This window comes from Pseudophryne corroboree, chromosome 11, assembly GCF_028390025.1.
Source record: "Pseudophryne corroboree isolate aPseCor3 chromosome 11, aPseCor3.hap2, whole genome shotgun sequence".
Lineage (NCBI taxonomy): Eukaryota > Metazoa > Chordata > Amphibia > Anura > Myobatrachidae > Pseudophryne > Pseudophryne corroboree.
In genome coordinates, this window is record NC_086454.1 from 102554682 (window position 1) to 102569594 (window position 14913).

The following is a 14913-nucleotide window of genomic DNA, read 5'->3' on the forward strand; positions in this document are numbered from 1 at the left end:
TTTTTTCTCTAAGTTATATAACTTGTACTTGTTCAAAATAACAAGAAAATATCTGTAATAGTTTCTGTAACTTTATCGTACACAGGTATTTTGTAGAAAGAATATCATGGACACAAACCAGTTGGTATTGGGTCCCTTCTGTTTGGGCCGATGATAAGAATCTGACATAGCATAAACCAGTGGTTCCAATCTTTTTTGAATCAGTGCACTCTAGAGCAGGGGTGGCCAACCAGTCAGAGGCAAGGAGCCCCCAAAAATCTGTAGTCAAGCCAAAGAGCCGGATTCATGCGTGCGCCAAAAACTGGGGCGTGGCCTAACTGGCATAAGGTCACGCCCCATTTTTGGGCACCTTCAGTATGACGTTTGTAAGAGCATGGCCGTGTGTCATACCCCCATTTTTAGTTACACTGGGGGTGAGAAAGACAAACATTTTACACATTGCGGCAGGCAAGAGTCCCCATGTTACACATTGCGGCAGGCAAGAGTCCCCATGTTACACATTGCGGCAGGCAAGAGTCCCCATGTTACACATTGCGGCAGGCAAGAGTCCCCATGTTACACATTGCGGCAGGCAAGAGTCCCCAGATTGCAGGCTCCAGTCTCCCCAGACTCGCCCCCCCCAAGCAGGCTCGCCCCCCCCCCCCCCCCCCCCAGGCAGGTGGCAGGCTTGCCCCCCCCCCCCCCCCCCCCCAAGGCAGGTGGCAGGCTCGCCCCCCTCCACCAGCATAATCTCTGTGGGCTATTAGGCCAAGGGATGCAGAGGGATACATACTTACTGCGGCATCGACGAGTCCCCACGACCGCGTCACTTCTCTCCTTGTGACAGTGGCGCCGCCTCTCATTACGCGATGTGACATCATGTCGTCACATCGCTCACGAAGCGGAGCAATGCCGGCGCATCCCAAACCTCCTGTGAACTTGTGAAAGAGGGAGGCAGGATGATATTGGCTACTAGTGGGAGGCTGGGACCAGTGGCAGGTGCGGGTGTGGGAGCCGCATCAAATGAAGGGGAGAGCCGCGGGTTGGCCACCCCTGCTCTAGAGTATTAGAATTTTTCTCATGGCACCCTAGGCCAAAAGTTTCTTATTGAGAAATTTAGAAAAAAATATTAAATGAAGTAAATTATGTTTATATGTCATCCTTAGGTTCAATTATGTGGTAAGGGACAAGATTTGCTTCTGTTTGTCCACATATTTTATGATTGGCAGCCACCAGCACTGGTTTTGCCTATTACATTGACAAAAAATAGTTGGAATTGGTCCTGGGCCACCAACCTGAGGCACCCCCTGCAAGTGTCACGCGGTACCCCAGGGTGACACGGCACACAGTTTGAGAACCACTGGCATAGACTGTAAAGTGGTGACTGTAGAGCACAGAGTACTGAAGGGGAATGATGTATAGAACGATTTCTATGGAACGCTGGTAAGGTGACATTTGGTTTCTGATCGAGGCTCAGCGCGGTTTTGGTGTGTTGTCATTGGGCACTGGGACTGCGCAGATGGCTAAGGCTGGGATCCACTAGTTCAGGGTCTCCCAACTCCAGTCCTCAGGGACCCATAACAGTGTATTTTATACAGATTTCCTCAGGAACACACATGAAGTTCTTAGCATCACCTGTAGATCATTTAAAATGTGTCCGTCAGTACCATCTAGGAGACATGGAAAACATGCTCAGTTATGGTTCCCTGAGAACTGGAGTTGGGAAAACCTGTACCAGTTAGTGATTTTGGGAGCAGCGTGTGTAACCTGGAAGATGTAGTCTTAGTTCTCTTGCCATTCACAACATCTGGCTGCAGATAAGCCACCAGCACTTTCCTCTCTTTGTACTGCGTATTGTAAAGTCTCCTGCGCTCCTTGTGTAAGTGACATTTCATGTGCATCCTGTTACTCTATGTCTTTGTTTCCCTATGGCTGCACAGTGGGGAGTATCCTCTGCCCTTCCCACCTGAACATAGCAGATTTCTGTATGTGCAAACAAATATCAGAGCAGTCTCCCCAGGCTCTTTCTTTGTGTTGGCATAGAGAGGTGGGGGGTTCTTGGATCGCAGTGCTCTCCTCCTTTCTATGAATAAGACCTTTCAGACAGTTTGTTTTCCTCCATTCCTCCCTCCCTGTCTCCTCCTCACTTTACCATTGGAGGAGGGCCTGGTTTGTTCCCCCTTCTTACTTTATGTGCTGGGAGGTTTTGGAGTTGGTGCTGTCACTGTGCTGTCTATCGCAAAGTGGAGTGGGGAGCTCTGATGTGAGAATGCTGGGGGATCCCACACCACTCTCTGCAGACAGGACGCTGCTTGTGGGCAGCCCCAAATCTGGATTTAGTTGCAAGATGGTCCTGCAGGCAGTGGGCAGAGTGTTAAGGTATGAGCTCTGTGTATTGTTCAGCTTGTGCTCAGGTAGCTGTGTCTGGCTGATTTTATGTAACGCAGTACTGTGAAGAATTCCATGTGTACATCTAGACCTGTTGCGGGTTAGCCAAATACTATACATGTGTAAGCAGCGCCATTCTTTCTGCAGCCTCCAGTTGTAATTTGTACAAGCTACATTCCTTCCTAACCCCAGCCTCTAGCCATCAGGTGGATTGGTCTTTAGGCATGACCATAGCAGGGGGTGATTGTCACTTTCTCTTGCAGTTGGGGCATTTTTTACATCCGTTTCATGCGTCGCATTTTGGATTTAAAAAAATGTGGACATTGGTAAAGAGCCATTATACTGCAGACAGGAATGTCTGATCTGTGTATAAACATTCCTGCTGTTCACACAGTGCTGGGAAGTGCAGCAGAGTAATGGGTATGCACGGTTCTCACTTTCTGGCAGCGCAGCGTTTGTGGTGACTGCGAAGCCAATGGCACTACATCCAGGCCTAGGAGTCCATGATCCCAAGTCTTGCAGAGCGGGTGTCTGCATTTTGTCAGGAATGCCAAACATGTTTACTGTAGAAAACTAAAAAGTTTCTTTCACCACTGGAACTTAAGTCCTAACCTAATTTGTTATTGATTTTTGTTTTTTTTAAACCTTCACAAATATGTGCTATAAGTGACACCTCTTTGTAAGTACGTGTACTCTGGAGCCGCTATGTCCATTTGAGGCTTTGATGCTGTATACACAGAATGGTACATGATCACCCATTTCATAATCGCACAATTAAAATGAAAATTGTTGCGTGGGAAAAAGTTGATGTAAAAAAAATGCAAGCTGCTTTGGGGGAATTCAGTTGTGTTTGGGCGCGCGACGGGTGATATTTCATTGTTTTTCTGATGGGTGCAAGTGTTGCCGGTGCCCATTACTTATTGCGCATGTTGCCTCCAAATGCACCGGATTTCGGGGGACATGTACTAAGCAGTGATAAAAGTGGAGAAGTGAGCCTGTTGAGAAATTGCTCATGGCAGCCAATCAGCATTGACGTAACATTTAGAATTTGCATACTATAAAAGTAAAAAAAATGGTGAACTGCTCAATCAGATAGTGATGTCACTCAGGTGCTAAAAGGGAGGGGTAATTCTGTGAAGGAAAAAACAATGGTTCCCTAATGCACACTGAGTGAATAATATTCCTACATAATAGTCAGATAATACGGAGATCTTGGTTGCGTATATCTGCAGATATAGGGTTAAGCCCCCAGGCCGATCGACAAGGCCTCTCCGTCACTGGGGGTCCCTAATATTAGGTATGGGTCCGGGGTGCAGGACCCCATAATGTCGGCACAGGTCGGCTACCCCAGGTCAGCACACAGGTGAGAGTTAATAGGGTTAATAAGAAGCACAGAAGTGCTATGTGAGTGGTGTGATTAAAATAATACAAAAATATATACAAAGTGATAGGGAAACTCATAAGTGTTAATAAAGTGTTAGGGTGTGCCGACCTGAAGCAGCCCAGCGATACCGACACAGGGGCCACCACACCCCACACCCACCCCACAAATAATTCCAAATATGTCTGGGTTGAATTCCCAGTGTAAGGCCACATGGTAATGGCTCCTACAGCATCTGAGAGCCAGCTTACCTGGGGATACCCCTGACTTCCCCCTATGGCAGTCTAGAGTCAGCAATCCCTCCTAATGCTGACCCGTTCATGCCTCTCAATACAATGCAAAAAAATGGTGAACTGCTCAATCAGATAGTGATGTCACTCAGGTGCTAAAAGGGAGGGGTAATTCTGTGAAGGAAAAAACAATGGTTCCCTAATGCACACTGAGTGAATAATATTCCTACATAATAGTCAGATAATACGGAGATCTTGGTTGCGTATATCTGCAGATATAGGGTTAAGCCCCCAGGCCGATCGACAAGGCCTCTCCGTCACTGGGGGTCCCTAATATTAGGTATGGGTCCGGGGTGCAGGACCCCATAATGTCGGCACAGGTCGGCTACCCCAGGTCAGCACACAGGTGAGAGTTAATAGGGTTAATAAGAAGCACAGAAGTGCTATGTGAGTGGTGTGATTAAAATAATACAATTACTACTATTATGTAGGAATATTATTCACTCAGTGTGCATTAGGGAACCATTGTTTTATACTATAAAAGTATACAGAACAGCTAATTAGTTACCATGGGCAACTTCTCCACTGGCTCACTTCTCCACTTTTATCACTGCTTAGTACATGTCCCCCTTAGACACTTAAAGTGTCTAAAACCGTACAAACTACTGCGCTTGTGGGTTTGGAGCCACAAAAGCCCAACTTTGGGCAGATTTCTGCTCGCCACCTCAGGAGGGTGTAAGCAGAAATAATGTGCACCTATAGCACTCACGCCCATTGGCAAAACAATTGAATATCGTTCACCGGAGGTCTATAATTTATGGACACCCAAATACAATTGAGTTCCCATTTTGGGGCGGTATTCAATTCTTTCCGCCCTCTTCCACACCCGTTCCATTTCTCCTGACAGGTGTGGTATCATAATTTCAGCTCGCTACCCCTGGGGTAGCGAGGCGCCCAACCCATTACGCAGCTTATCCTGATTACTGTGGGCACGATAACGGGGGTCACTTTAGAAAGGAGATTGGGTGTTGTATATCATTTGAATACCTTTGAGTCATATTGTGACAAAAGTGGTATGTTATTATTTCCACTGATGATATCGCTATTATTATAACAAGCATTTTAATGGGTTTCCGGACAAAAGGTCGACACCAATAAGGTCGACGCAAATTGGTCGACACCTTAGATCACCACCTGAAATAGGTTGACATGGAAAAAGATCGACATGAGTTTTTCACATTTTTTTTTTTAATTTTTTTTCCAATTTTTTTCCATTTTTTATACTTTACTATCCATGTGGACGACAATTGGGAATGGTAACCTGCGCCGAGCGCAGCTGTAGCAGAGCGAGGGGACATGGTGCACTAATTGGGGTTCCCGGTCACATTATGGAGAAAGCGACACCAAAAACCCCATAAAAAAACTAATGTCGACCATTTGTCCATGTCGACCTATTTCAGGTGTCGACCTAATGTGTGTCCACCAATTGGTGTCGACCTTGAGTCCCAGATCCTTTTAATGTTGGTGTCCAGTATCTGTGCATATGTGTAAGTAGTGTTTCCCAGACAGGGCAGATTTACTAAAAGTCAGATTTTCAAAGCAACTGATGATTGGCTGCTATGATCTAGGTTTTTCAAACTGCAATGGCAATAGTAACAAAGCTGGATTCAGCATTAATTACTAATGCTGTATGACAAACATTGGTCAATGTAGTCAATTGTTGGCATCTTTCAAATTCTGATTTTGAGTAAATTTCCCATAGTGTGCAGGGCATTACATTATAGTGGACTGGATAGCATCACTCACTTGTGCAAGAGCTTCATTGTATGCGCTGTGAGCACCAACAGAAAAATATATAGGTCATGGATGTATTTATAACGCCCAGTGTGTATGCACCTTAACTCTCTCTGCACATGTTACATCTGCCCCACCTGCACTGCACATGTTTTTGCCCATTAGAGGAAAATGTCGTTTAGGCCCTGTATGCCTTATTCACAGTGTATTTCACCTTTGTATATGGGTTGAGTAAAATTATATGAATCTACTGTTGAAAGACATAATTCTATGTATATTTTCACTACATTAAGTGGGAGCTGCCATAAAGTCCACTGTACAGTGTATTGGAGCTGTACTGATCTAGGACAGAGTGATGTTCCCAGGAGAAAGATTTATCAAGACTTTTTATAAGGACCTGTTTCCCCCATGGTTTGCTCACGGTGGTGGTGGTAGGAGTTCTATCACTAGTCTGCTTGGCACATAAAGCTCTGTCAGATGTGCGGCAAGCATGGATCCTCTGCAGTTCTCTGGCAGGAATGCGATCATACTGTACACTGAGCTACACTTTGATTAGAGTCGAAAACTGGCGTCTTTTCGGAAAGACGACAGGTTTCGACTTTTTCAGGTCGGAACGGGTTCCGACCTATTCAGTTCCCCCCTCAGTTTTCCAAAAAGTCTGGGAATTCGACTTGTCGGAAAGCACATGGATGGGCGGAATAGCCACCGATCCGCATGCTTCTGTTGAAAATGGGGCCGAATCTGACAGTTTTTGCCCCCCTTTCCAACAATCTCAATCCGACTTTAAAAAAAAGTCTGAGTACATGAGACTGGGGGAGCCAGGCGGCTGGCTGCAAGACACTACCTTCCGATGGGCGTCCCCCCTGGCCAGGCTCTTCTCTCCCTGCAGCGATGATGAAGATGATCTGGGAGGAGGACGGGACAGCAGCTGAGTGCTGTCAGTTGCAGCGCGGAGGGGACACCGGGAACTGACAAATCCGACAGTCTGGTTAGGCCGTTCATTGAATAGCCCTTGTCTGATCCATTCCGACAAATGCATGTCGAAATGGATCCGACTTTAATTGAATATACCCCTATATTGTATACAACAAATGTAGACCTGGATTAAAAAGGACAGGGCACATGCAGCTTTTCTTATGTGAGGATTCTGTGCAACGTTGTAGGTAGAGGACAGTGTTGGGATAAGTGGTGCTGGCTGTACATAGTGTACTTCCCTACTAGAAATAAAGTACAGTAAGACATTTGACCAATGAAGAATTTGAAGCAAATTCTTCAGAATAGCACAAGTATTAATGTGTTGCGTATGCGTGACGGTCACCATACCGACGTCGGGATCTCGACATCTAGATGGCCAGCGGTGGGGGTGGGTGGGTAGCGCAAACAAGCCCCTTGAGTGGGAATAGTCCCTGCTAATCGGCATGCCGACTGTTGGGATTCTAACGGGGTGGGATTTAGGGGGAGGTATTGTGACCAGATCATGTGATGGATCACTTATCATATGATACAGCAGGGATTAGGACAGGTACAGATACCATGTGATAGAGCAGGGATTAGGACAGGTACAGATACCATGTAATAGAGCACATATTAGGACAGATACCATGTGATAGAGCAGGGATTAGGACAGGTACAGATACCATGTGATAGAGCAGGGATTAGGACAGGTACAGATACCATGTAATAGAGCACATATTAGGACAGATACCATGTGATAGAGCAGGGATTAGGACAGGTACAGATACCATGTGATAGAGAAGGTATTAGGACAGGTACAGATACCATGTAATAGAGAAGGGATTAGGACAGATACCATGTAACAGAGCAGGGATTAGGACAGGTACAGATATCATATGATACAGCAGGGATTAGGACAGGTACAGATACCATGTAATAGAGCAGGGATTAGGACAGATACCATGTAATAGAGCAGGGATTAGGACAGGTACAGATGCCATGTAATAGAGCAGGTATTAGGACAGGTACAGATACCATGTAATAGAGCAGGGATTAGGATAGGTACAGATATCATGATACAACAGGGATTAGGACAGGTATAGATACCATGTTAATAAAACAGGGATTAGGACAGGTGCAGATACCATGTAATAGAACACGTATTAGGACAGCTACCATGTAATAGAGCAGGGATTAGGACAGGTACAGATACCATGTAATAAAGCAGGGATTAGGACAGGTACAGATACCATGTAATAGAGCAGGGATTAGGACAGATACCATGTAATAGAGAAGGGATTAGGACAGGTACAGATACCATGTAGTAGAGCATGTATTAGGACAGATACCATGTAATAGAGCAGGGATTAGGACAGATACCATGTAATAGAGCAGGGATTAGGACAGGTACAGATATCATATGATACAGCAGGGATTAGGACAGGTACAGATGCCATGTAATAGAGCAGGTATTAGGACAGGTACAGATACCATGTAATAGAGCAGGGATTAGGATAGGTACAGATATCATGATACAACAGGGATTAGGACAGGTATAGATACCATGTTAATAAAACAGGGATTAGGACAGGTGCAGATACCATGTAATAGAGCACGTATTAGGACAGATACCATGTAATAGAGCAGGGATTAGGACAGGTACAGATACCATGTAATAAAGCAGGGATTAGGACAGGTACAGATACCATGTAATAGAGCAGGGATTAGGACAGATACCATGTAATAGAGAAAGGATTAGGACAGGTACAGATACCATGTAGTAGAGCATGTATTAGGACAGATACCATGTAATAGAGCAGGGATTAGGACAGATACCATGTAATAGAGCAGGGATTAGGACAGGTACAGATAACATGTAATAAAGCAGGGATTAGGACAGGTACAGATACCATGTAATAGAGCAGGGATTAGGACAGATACCATGTAATAGAGCAGTGATTAGGACAGGTACAGATTCCATGTAACAAAGCAGGGATTAGGACAGGTACAGATACCATGTGATAGAGCAGGTATTAGGAGAGATACCATGTAATAGAGCAGGGATTAGGACAGATGCCATGTAATAGAGAAGGGATTAGGACAGGTACAGATACCATGTAGTAGAGCATGTATTAGGACAGATACCATGTAATAGAGCAGGGATTAGGACAGATACCATGTAATAGAGCAGGGATTAGGACAGGTACAGATAACATGTAATAAAGCAGGGATTAGGACAGGTACAGATACCATGTAATTGAACAGGGATTAGGACAGATACCATGTAATAGAGAAGGGATTAGGACAGGTACAGATACCATGTAGTAGAGCATGTATTAGGACAGATACCATGTAATAGAGCAGGGATTAGGACAGATACCATGTAATAGAGCAGGGATTAGGACAGATACCATGTAATAGAGAAGGGATTAGGACAGGTACAGATACCTTGTAATAGAGCACGTATTAGGAGAGATACCATGTAGTAGAGCAGGGATTAGGACAGATACCATGTAATAGTGCAGGGATTAGGACAGATACCATGTAATAGAGAAGGGATTAGGACAGGTACAGATACCATGTAATAGAGCATGTATTAGGACAGATACCATGTAATAGAGCAGGGATTAGGACAGATACCATGTAATAGAGAAGGGATTAGGACAGGTACAGATACCATGTAATAGAGCATGTATTAGGACAGATACCATGTAATAGAGCAGGGATTAGGACAGATACCATGTAATAGAGAAGGGATTAGGACAGGTACAGATACCATGTAATAGAGAAGGGCTTAGGACAGGTACAGATACCATGTAATAGAGCAGGGATTAGAACAGATACCATGTAATAGAGAAGGGATTAGGACAGGTACAGATACCATGTAATAGAGCATGTATTAGGACAGATACCATGTAATAGAGCAGGGATTAGGACAGATACCATGTAATAGAGAAGGGATTAGGACAGGTACAGATACCATGTAATAGAGCACGTATTAGGACAGATTCCATGTAATAGAGCAGGGATTAGGACAGATACCATGTAATAGAGCAGGGATTAGGACAGGTACAGATACAATGTAATAGAGCACGTATTAGGACAGATACCATGTAATAGAGCAGGGATTAGGACAGGTACAGATACCATGTAATAGAGCATGTATTAGGACAGATACCATGTAATAGAGCATGTATTAGGACAGATACCATGTAATAGAGCATGTATTAGGACAGATACCATGTAATAGAGCAGGGATTAGGACAGATACCATGTAATAGAGAAGGGATTAGGACAGGTACAGATACCATGTAATAGAGCACGTATTAGGACAGATTCCATGTAATAGAGCAGGGATTAGGACAGATACCATGTAATAGAGCAGGGATTAGGACAGATACCATGTAATAAAGAAGGGATTAGGACAGGTACAGATACCATGTAATAGAGAAGGGATAAAGACAGGTACAGATACCATGTAATAGAGCACGTATTAGGACAGATTCCATGTAATAGAGCAGGGATTAGGACAGATACCATGTAATAGAGCAGGGATTAGGACAGATACCATGTAATAGAGCACGTATTAGGACAGATACCATGTGATAGAGCAGGGATTAGGACAGGTACAGATACCATGTGATAGAACAGGGATTAGGATAGGTACAGATGTCATATGATACAGCAGGGATTAGGACAGGTACAAATACCATGTTAATAAAGCAGGGATTAGGACAGGTACAGATCTATTACATGGTATCTGTACCCGTCCTAATCCCTTCTTTATTACATGGTATCTGTATCTGTCCTAATCCCTGCTCTATTACATGGTATCTCTCCTAATACGTGCTCTATTACATGGTATCTGTACCTGTCCTAATCCCTTCTCTATTAGTACAGATACCATGTAATAGAGCAGGGATTAGGACAGGTACATATACCATGTAATAGAGCACGTATTAGGACAGATACCATGTAATAGAGCATGTATTAGGACAGATAACATGTAATAGAGCAGGGATTAGGACAGGTACAGATACCATGTAATAGAGAAGGGATTAGGACAGGTACAGATACCATGTTATAGAGCACGTATTAGGAGAGATACCATGTACTAGAGCAGGGATTAGGACAGATACCATGTAGTAGAGCAGGGATTAGGACAGATACCATGTAATAGAGAAGGGATTAGAACAGGTACAGATACCTTGTAATAGAGCACGTATTAGGAGAGATACCATGTAGTAGAGCAGGGATTAGGACAGATACCATGTAGTAGAGAAGGGATTAGGACAGATACCATGTAATAGAGAAGGGATTAGGACAGATACCATGTAATAGAGCAGGGATTAGGACAGATACCATGTTAATAAAGCAGGGATTAGGACAGGTACAGATCTATTACATGGTATCTGCACCTGTCCTAATCCTTTCTTTATTACATGGTATCTGTCCTAATCCCTGCTCTATTACATGGTATCTCTCCTAATACGTGCTCTATTACATGGTATCTGTACCTGTACTAATCCCTTCTCTATTAGTACAGATACCATGTAATAGAGCAGGGATTAGGACAGGTACATATACCATGTAATAGAGCACGTATTAGGACAGATACCATGTAATAGAGCAGGGATTAGGACAGATACCATGTAATAGAGAAGGGATTAGGACAGGTACATATACCATGTGATAGAGCATGTATTAGGACAGATAACATGTAATAGAGCAGGGATTAGGACAGGTACAGATACCATGTAATAGAGAAGGGATTAGGACAGGTACAGATACCATGTTATAGAGCACGTATTAGGATAGATACCATGTACTAGAGCAGGGATTAGGACAGATACCATGTAGTAGAGCAGGGATTAGGACAGATACCATGTAATAGAGAAGGGATTAGGACAGATACCATGTAATAGGGAAGGGATTAGAACAGGTACAGATACCTTGTAATAGAGCACGTATTAGGAGAGATACCATGTAGTAGAGCAGGGATTAGGACAGATACCATGTAGTAGAGAAGGGATTAGGACAAATACCATGTAATAGAGAAGGGATTAGGACAGGTACAGATACCATGTAATAGAGCATGTATTAGGACAGATACCATGTAATAGAGCAGGGATTAGGACAGATACCATGTAATAAAGCAGGGATTAGGACAGGTACAGATACCATATAATAGAGCATGTAATAGGACAGATACCATGTAATAGAGAAGGGATTAGGACAGGTACAGATACCATGTAATAGAGCATGTATTAGGACAGATACCATGTAATAGAGCAGGGATTAGGACAGATACCATGTAATAGAGCATGTATTAGGACAGGTACAGATACCATGTAATAGAGCATGTATTAGGACAGATACCATGTAATAGAGCAGGGATTAGGACAGATACCATGTAATAGAGAAGGGATTAGGACAGGTACAGATACCATGTAATAGAGCAGGGATTAAGACAGATACCATGTAGTAGGTACAGATACCATGTAATAGAGCATGTATTAGGACAGATACCATGTAATAGAGCAGGGATTAGGACAGATACCATGTAATAGAGAAGGGATTAGGACAGGTACAGATACCATGTAATAGAGCATGTATTAGGACAGATACCATGTAATAGAGCAGGGATTAGGACAGATACCATGTAATAGAGAAGGGATTAGGACAGGTACAGATACCATGTAATAGAGCAGGGATTAAGACAGATACCATGTAGTAGGTGCAGAGGCCATGTAACAGCAGTGATTAAAATAGGTACAGATCATGTAATAACGCAGTGATCAGGACAGGTGGGTATGGTTCGTTGGTTCGACGCAATTTAGGTTGACACATTAGGTCGACCATTGAAGGCCAACAGTGCCATTATGTTGACATGCATTAGGTCGACAGGTCAAAAAGTCGACATGAAGTTTTTGACTGTTTTTGGTGTCGTTTTCTCCGTAAAGTGATGGGGAATCCAAATTAGTGCTCTGCACAGATTACCGTTCCAATCGTAACCCACGTGGATCGTTAAGTATGAAAAAACAACAACTCTCATGTCGACCTTTTGACCTGTCGACCTAGTATATGTCGACCTACCGCCCATGTCGACCTAATGGCATTGTCGACCTTCATAGGTTGACACTCATTAGGTAGACCAAAGTTGTGTCGACCTAACGACCGTAACCTGGACAGGTATAGGTGCAGTGGCTACGTAATATCAGGGCAGGTATATGTGCAGAGACCATGTGGTAGAGCAGTGATTAGGACAAGGCAAGTATAGATGCAGGGGGCATGTAATAAAGTAGTGATTAGGTCACACAGATCATTTAGTAGTGCAGTAACTAGGGCAGGTATACAGTAGGTGCAGAAGCCATGTAATAGAGCAATTATAAGAACAGTTATAAGTATAGAGGCCAGGTAATAGAGCAATGGTCTGGACAGGTACAGATCATGTAATAGGGCAGTGATCATGGCAGTTATAGGCATATATGCTATGTAATGGAGCAATGATTGGTACAGGATAGGTGTATCCTAGGTGTATGATTGGTACAGAGTATGTAATAGTGCAGTGATCAGGGCAAGGTATAGATGCAGAGACCATATGGTAGAGCAGTGATTAGGACAAGACAGGTATAGGTGCAGGTGGCATGTAAAAAAGCAGCGGGTATAAATCCTGCAATAGAGCAGTGATAAGTGCAGGTATAGGTATAAAGGCCACGTAATAGAGCAGTGATAAGTGCAGGTATAGGTATAAAGGCCACGTAATAGAGCAGTGATAAGTGCAGGTATAGGTATAAAGGCCACGTAATAGAGCAGTGATAAGTGCAGGTATAGGTATAAAGGCCACGTAATAGAGCAGTGATATGGCCAGATGTAGCTGCAGAGGCCATGTAACAGAGCATTGATTAGGGCAGGTATAGGTACTACCACAAAGTAGAACATTTTGTATTGAACATGAGAGTAGATCTATTATCACAGTACCGTTCTCATGTATGAGATATGCTTTCTACAGAGGTTATAGCTAGTGCGGCCTCTAGGTGGTGCTGAACTCTTCAGATGCCTTCTGTATCCTGTTCCTCATCTGGGAATTTCTCAGAGCTTCTTGAGGTTGTTAGCCCAGTGTTTTCCATGGCTTCTTCCGTCATGACCTGTCCCAGCTTTTTCTCAAGGGAATCACTTTTGTATTATGGGCTGGTAGGCAGATGTCTGTATGCATGCTGCTATAGGGTTCGGTATGAATTACTGGTGGCCGGGATGCCGGCACTCAGTGTACCGACAGCGGCATCCTGGCCACCAGTATGTTGGCAGCGAGAAGAGCGCTGGAAAGCCTCTTGAGGGCTCGCTGCGCTCGCCACGCTGCGGGCACAGTTGCTCGCTGTGCTTGCCACAGGTTATATTCTCCTTCTATGCGTGTCGTGAACACCCACAGAGGAGGAATAGGCTGTGTCGCTGGTATTCCGGCAGCGGGATTTCAACGCTAGTCGGGATCCCAGCATCGTCATTGTGACCGCCAGGATCCCGACTAGCAGTATTTTAACCGCTTCCCTGCTATAGATGCACATGGGGTAAAAGCAGTAGTAATAACACTTTTTATTTCTTCATGCATTGCTGCTTGGTGTTGGTCATTTAGAGTTGCCACCTAGTGCCAGGGCCGACAACAGAAATCTTGGGGCCCGGTACACTATTTTTGGGGCCCCCTATCCCTCCAAGACACAGGCTGGTCGGCCACTGGCTTATTCACCCCACCCCCCCTTGTATCTTTCCAGCCCAACTCGGCTGTATCGCTCCAGTCCTCCAGCCTCATACTCTCCTCCTTCAGCACCATCCTTCCCACCCTTGTGTCTCACAGCCTCCACATTGTCCTGGGTGTCTCTGTGTCAGGGCAAGGATCTTAGCCCCACCCCCTGATGCCCCCAGGATCTGATTGGCCCACATTTAATTATACAGTAATGCAGGGGTAACCATCGATGGTGTAAAACCATCTGGAAGGTTTTACCCATCAAGGTTATTCATCAATTGTACCATCGATGGATAACCCACCGATGGCCATCCCTAATCCAGACTGAGGCAGCCAGCATAATCAATTTAAGATCTTTCATTGATTATGCTGGCTGCCTCAGTCTTGATTAGCAGCATACAGGTCGCCGATTGGACTCCCAAGTTTCCTGAGGGTCCGTCCAGGGCCGC

The 14913-nt window shown here is 44.3% G+C and overlaps 1 protein-coding gene across 3 annotated transcripts in view; it reads left to right on the plus strand.

Annotated features, from left to right (window-relative positions):
- The window catches only part of MOB2 (MOB kinase activator 2), a 123130-nt gene that overhangs the window by 88382 nt on the left and 19835 nt on the right, over positions 1-14913 (plus strand). The window contains exon 1 of one of the 3 annotated variants that reach the window (XM_063944686.1): positions 2198-2358. The exons of the other annotated variants lie outside the window; for them this stretch is intronic. Coding sequence (XP_063800756.1) covers positions 2249-2358 — 110 coding nt within the window. The 5' untranslated portion in view covers positions 2198-2248. Of the gene's footprint in view, positions 1-2197; positions 2359-14913 lie in introns of those variants that run through there. 3 annotated transcript variants of the gene reach the window in all.